The sequence below is a fragment of the Helianthus annuus genome, chromosome 2, assembly GCF_002127325.2.
Source record: "Helianthus annuus cultivar XRQ/B chromosome 2, HanXRQr2.0-SUNRISE, whole genome shotgun sequence".
Classification (NCBI taxonomy): Eukaryota; Viridiplantae; Streptophyta; class Magnoliopsida; order Asterales; family Asteraceae; genus Helianthus; species Helianthus annuus.
In genome coordinates this window covers 156890065-156896265 of record NC_035434.2, presented here as the reverse complement: position 1 = coordinate 156896265, position 6201 = coordinate 156890065, and the positions used below count along the sequence as shown (strand labels likewise).

At 35.1% G+C, this 6201-nt stretch overlaps 2 protein-coding genes across 2 annotated transcripts; both read left to right on the top strand.

Moving 5' to 3' along the window:
• Positions 1-441: 441 nt before the first annotated feature.
• On the top strand, positions 442-3451 carry LOC110925165 (iron-sulfur cluster co-chaperone protein HscB homolog). Its single transcript, XM_022169136.2, has 6 exons — positions 442-863; positions 1492-1588; positions 1674-1763; positions 2786-2851; positions 2954-3022; positions 3162-3451. The coding sequence occupies exons 1-6, from the start codon at positions 505-507 to the stop codon at positions 3297-3299; spliced, it is 819 nt and encodes a 272-aa protein (XP_022024828.1). The 5' UTR covers positions 442-504; the 3' UTR covers positions 3300-3451.
• Positions 3452-5033: 1582 nt separating this feature from the next.
• Positions 5034-5922, top strand: LOC110907092. Its single transcript, XM_022152127.2, has 4 exons — positions 5034-5270; positions 5335-5400; positions 5501-5614; positions 5691-5922. The coding sequence occupies exons 1-4, from the start codon at positions 5055-5057 to the stop codon at positions 5856-5858; spliced, it is 564 nt and encodes a 187-aa protein (XP_022007819.2). The 5' UTR covers positions 5034-5054; the 3' UTR covers positions 5859-5922.
• The last annotated feature ends 279 nt before the right edge of the window (positions 5923-6201 follow it).

The following is a 6201-nucleotide window of genomic DNA, read 5'->3' as shown; positions in this document are numbered from 1 at the left end:
ATACATCAATTTCAATCACCATATGCCATCCTTCGAAATCCGATCCTAAACATTACAGATAACATATATTTTTTTACATCAATTTCAATCACCATATGCCATCCTTCGAAATCCGATCCTAAACATTACAGATAACATATATTTTTTTAACGACAAATTTGGATCACTGACGGACCACTGGAGTATCATCGTGTCACCAGCGGAACCACCCGATCATATCTATCTCCACTAGGCATAATGCGGTTCCCGATCATATCTATCTCCACTAGGCATAATGCATATACACTAATTCAGGAGGAAACCCAATAAATATGGGAAAAGCCCCCTTATGAGAATTGAACCCAGAACCTATTGATCCAAAATCTTATCGCACCCTAAAAATACCACTAGGCTATATATGTTACTCTACTAAACATCCAATAAAATATCTAGAAACTCTTGCCACTTTTGGCATATACAGCAACACCAAAAACACCCTGCTTCATTTAAAATCAATCTCCCAAAATGTGGAAAACCCTAGTTAAACCCCACATATCAACCCTAACTCGAAGAACCCTAACTCACTCAATCTCCCTCCAATTACTCGAACAAAACATCATCCAATCGCAAAATCAACCACATTTCTCCACTCTCTGCACCTTCACCACCACCGAACGACCAACAATTTCGAAAACCCCCAAAATCCATTTCATTCGGAGCTCCGAATTTCTCGGAAACAGTTCCAGCTTCTGTTCTGCAGCATCTGTTGAGGAAACCAGCTGCTGTTGGAATTGCAAGACTCAAAAACCGTTTCTGATTTGTGAATCGTGTGGATGTGTTCAACCTGTTGATCATTCGGTTGATTACTTTAGGATTTTTGGGTTGTAAGTGTTTTAAAACCCTAATTACATGCTCTGTTAGTCAATTGTGTGTTAACTGTTTATTGTTTGCAAATTTGTTATGGTTTTGTTTAAAACTTATATAAAGAAAACACTTTGCAATGGTATATTTGAACTTTTATAACGCGTTGATTATGCTCAATGCGGCAAGGGACATAACACATAGACGAGCCTTAAAGCGCGTAATTACGTAATATATGTATTATAATATAGTATATATTATTATTAGAATGACGGAAGAGGTAAATGACGTAACTTTATAAAAAATAGAAAAAAAAAAACTAAACCAGGTTGTAGCTTTGACGACATGTACGTTTGTCTTTCGATAATTTGTACATTGCTACTCACACCTCGGTTTTGAACAAAGTTTATATGGAGACGCATCACGTAGATAAAAATAAGTATGTCACAACGGGATACTCGGAATTTTGTGAAACATTATATTTTAAAAGTCATATGAGAAAAACAAAATATGATCAAAAGTAGTTATAATAACAAAATAATTAAAAAAAAGATCGGTACTCTTCAAGGAACAGTAACATTGTGAGGGAACCTCTGTTTTCTGAATGTAATATTAGTAATTGCAGTTGGTTACTGAGGTTTAATTTGACAGAGAGAGGAAGTTTGATATTGAGGATGGAAGTCTAGAAGGAATCTATAAAAACTGGCAGAAAAAGCTGCATCCTGATCTGGTTCACACAAGATCTAAGGTTTGTTAGCAGTTGACGTTTAGTATGATGTTAGTCCGGTTTCAGTTTTTTGTTGGTTAATGTATACGTTGTTGATGTTATGTAGGAAGAAAGAGAGTATGCTGCTGAACAGTCTGCTAGGGTTATCGATGCTTATACTACGCTTCGTAAGCCGTTGTTGAGAGCGATTTATCTAGTAAGTAACTATTTTCATGTCTCGTTTTTTTGTTACAAGTAACTTATATAATTGAAGAAGGCCTTAACCAATTTGACAAATATATTTCTGCCTTATTTTCAACTAACGCTTCTAAGAAATATGACGTGGCATACAATACAGATAAAACATTTTGTTATTACAAACAGACAATCTAACTTCAAAACAATTATTTCAACCTTAGGTGAGTTAGGTCCTTAACCAGTTTGGCGAATATATTTATGCCTGCTTTTCAACTAACGGTTTTAAGAAATATGACGTGGCAGACAATGCAGGTAAACATTTTGTCAATACAAACAAACTTCCAACTTCAAAACAATTTTCCAGCCAACTATCGAGACAAGTAGGGGTGCAAACGAGCCGAGCCGAGCCCGAGCTCGACCAGGCTCGAGCTCGAGCTCGTTTTACATATGAAAGCTCGAGCTCGAGCTCGGCTCGATTCGAGCTTTATTTCTGAAGCTCGAGCTCGGCTTGAAGGTAATTTTTCAAGCTCGAGCTCGGCTCGGGCTCGACTCGTTTAGTATTTATTACTTAATTTATATTAATTATAATTATTATTATTTTACATAAAATTTAGCTATTTATTTATATTTAGATAAATGGTAATTATTATTATATAAATATATGTTTAATATATTAATAAAAATATATAAACAGAAAGCTCGATTAGGTTCGCGAGCCGGCTCGAGCTTGATAAGCGAAGCTCGGGCTCGTTTAGTAAACGAGCTTGTTTTTAGGCTCGAGCTCGAGCTCGTTTAAGATCGGCTCGTTCGAGCTTTTTTTCGAGCCGAGCTCGACTAGCTCGCGAGTAGCTCGGCTCGTTTGCACCCCTAGAGACAAGTATATGTCGAACTGATTAATTCTTATTGTTGTTTGGTTTAGTATGATCTCCTCCTACTTAAAACTTTAGTTCTCAGAATCCGCTTTGATATCAATGCTTGCCATTTATACATTTTTTTTTTAATTTTTTTTGGTATTCATGACTTGTGTTTCTACCTTCTCAGATGAGGCTTGAAGGTGTTGAAGTAGATGAAGAACAAACTGTCTCAGAACCGGAATTGTTAGGCGAGGTAGTTTTTTGGTTTCAAAAGAGGATTTTTTTAACATGGCGCTATGTGCACGTAAATTTAGATGTACTGTAATAAATAGCTAAACTTATTGTTATTTTGCAGATCATGGAAATTAGGGAAGCTGTGGAAGAAGCCGCTGATTCTCAAGCGCTAAAAAATATCCAATCGCAGGTACGAATAAAGCACACGTATGCATTCAAATTTGTGTGAAATTTTATGCAAAAGAAGAAAAAAGATTGGTTCTTTGAGGTAAAAGAATAAAGACGATTGAATATTGTTATCAAACACGTTGAAACTGTATTTCTTGCAGATGGAAGAAAAACTGCGGCATTGGTCCAATTCCTTTGCAAATGCTTTTGGGAGTAAAAGTTATGATGAAGCCATAAAATCGATTCAGAGAATGACATATTACCATCGCGTGAACGAAGAGATTGTTAAGAAGCTATAGTTTTGTTACCTCTTTATATGAAACTTCCAAATTTTATTTATTTTTTTATTTTCTTGATTTATATAAAGTATAAACTATAAACCCATTGAAGGCAATGATTTGAATGTTGTAGCCTGTTGCTGGAAATGAATAAAGAAAATGCTTCTGTCATTCTTTTTGGCTTAAGACTTCTTGTTTGGGAAGTTGGTCACATGGTTGCCAGGTTCCCATTGCTTCCAAACTATTGTAATCCATGAATGGGGTCTCCAAAAGTGTGCCTTTTGAGTAGGGGAAAAAAATAATAAAACTTATGATAAAATAATATTTTATCATAAAATATTGAAAATTATAGGTTTGGTATATCATAGGGTTTAGTATGATTTTCGTGCGTCACTTTCGTAATTACGTGTGGACCCGCAATTACCGAGCTTTCGCATGGTCCTCATATGTCTACCCATTGACATACAACTTAACCCAAAGAAAATTGTGAACTCATAAATGACTCGAGTTTCGGGGTGTTGTAAAACGATGTTTGGGACTGTATCCATGAGCTAACACGGACACGTTTGACATTTCAAAGTGTTGTTTGTTCACGTGACATTTGGTGTGACATGTTTTGGCCTAATAGGTATTGGTTCTCTCATTGTTAGTCCCTAGGTAGGCAAACTGGTCCATTAATTGGATTTATACGGATGTGAACCTAGACAGGACGTCCCGACTGTCGGTACGTATCCTTCCAGTTACTACAAGTCCGTCACAAGAAACCACTTCGACGAGAATGAAATATAAATTGCAATTCGAAACCCAAAATAAATCAAACCGAAGAATAATTGAAATGCATTAAAAAGAAAAATAGATTCTAGACTTAAGATATATTAAAATAGGAGGAACATAATATTAGAATATTTAATATTCATATACTATATAAGATGTGTAAATAAGACGTTTGAGCTTGAGTCGGTGAAGCATGTGTTCTGCTTTTATAATTTAAGAGAGCTCGAGTGTTTCGAGTTCTATGTCTAAAGCTTGTGCTTGGCTTGAGTTGACTAGTTTATTATGTAATTATTTTTGTGTAATTATTAAGTTGTCTTTTTTTTTACATAGTTATAATAATTTCATATATAACATCATATACTAGACGTTTTTTTCATTATGGAAGTAAAGTTATATTTATATAAATAATAGGTTGCTTGGTCAAATTGAGCTTGTTTAAGTTTGGTTTGATTCAAGCTTTTAACGAGCGGGTGTTAAGTAGCTTACACAGTGTGTCATTTACGCCCCACTTTTAAGAGATTTTGGTCTTTTGCACCATCTTGAAATAGTTTTTAATCTTTGCACTTCAAATACACCTAGTATATGTGGGACGATGGTTGGGTTGAGGGTATCCAATAACACATTATATATATATATATATATATATATTAAACCCATTAAGTCTAACCGTTTTTGAAATCGATCCTGGCCGTTTAAACTTGCTGAGATTAAATCCTGTCCGTTTAAACTAGCATAAATAACCGCTACCACCGGCGGTTCAGAGAAGTTACCTGGTAGTTTCCGGTGGTGGTTTCGTTCCATATATTTCTGGCCCATGATCTGGTGGTTTTGCTCCATTATTTCTGCCCCATTATCTACCTGCAACCGATAAATGTGGAGGATTTTCAAAATAACTAAAGCCACGATAAATGTGGAAGTTATGTTCAGGAAATCACAGTTTTGTTTAGCTGGAAGTTACCTCCGAAACCTCTGTTATTAATGGTTTTTATTTTTCCTAAAAAAATGGCCATGTTCTCCACCTTCCTATATTTTAGCTCCGTTGCAGTTATACATGTGCTTATAAATATTGAAACCTTGCCGATGAATAGTACATCCTGCTTTATTTCTTTACCTTCTGTCGCTGGGTTTATGTCGCTGAACATGGAGCAGCATCCTGGGTTTTTGTTGCTGAACATGGAGCAGCAGATTGAAGATGCAACAATGGATAAAGCTGTTAAAGTAAGCTTCAGACATACCTATTTATTTCGGCTGGTTGTAAACTCCACTTTTTTGTTTCTTTCAGGTTGCATCAATGGACAACTCCTTCCTTAGCCCAATCGTGTGTAAACCTACAAATGAATCGGATAAGGTAAGTAGGAGTTTTATAATCAATTTAATAGCTTTTTTATACCTATGATTTTATTGTTATAATTTATCATTCAAGTGATATATTATTGTCTAAAAAACAGGAAATTGATGACGTGGAGTTTGAGGCATCGAATGGTGGTCACAAAGACATTCCATCCAGTATCGAGGATAGCCAGCAAGCAAGCATCTGTGAATCTTTCTATGAATTGGCAAAAGTATATACATTATACTAAATTTACTTTTGTACACGTATTAATATTCTATTATTTTCATTACTTGAATGTTTTTTAGGTTAGCAAGTTTAAGAGATTCGACAAAAGGGCAAATGCTTTAAAGACTTGGAAGTGGGATGAAGTGATACAAATTGATAGTGAAACCGAAGATGAAGAAGAGGATGTTACACCTGTGATAAAAAGAGCTAAGCATGCTTTTGTTGTTGAATCAAAAGTTGTTGGGTAGAAACAGAAATGTTTTTAATGGGTCTTGTAGTGGTGTTAGAAATTGTACGTTGTTGTTTTTGTGTTTTTCCTTTTCTAAGGTGGACCATGTGGCTGTATCTTTTATTGTATTGAATGAAATGCCTCTTTTAAAGGTTCAACCCGTTTTAAGTTAACTTCTGTTTTAGCACTTTTGTCTAATTCGGTTAATCCGTTTAACATTTATTGGATTGACTTTGTAACACTAACCTTTGTTCTATATAGGAAGGTGTTATTTCGATATACTGGCATTTGTTTACATTATGTGGAGGATTCCTTCTATTTGATTGAGTAAAAAGTAATTATGTTATCGTAATTTGGTATTT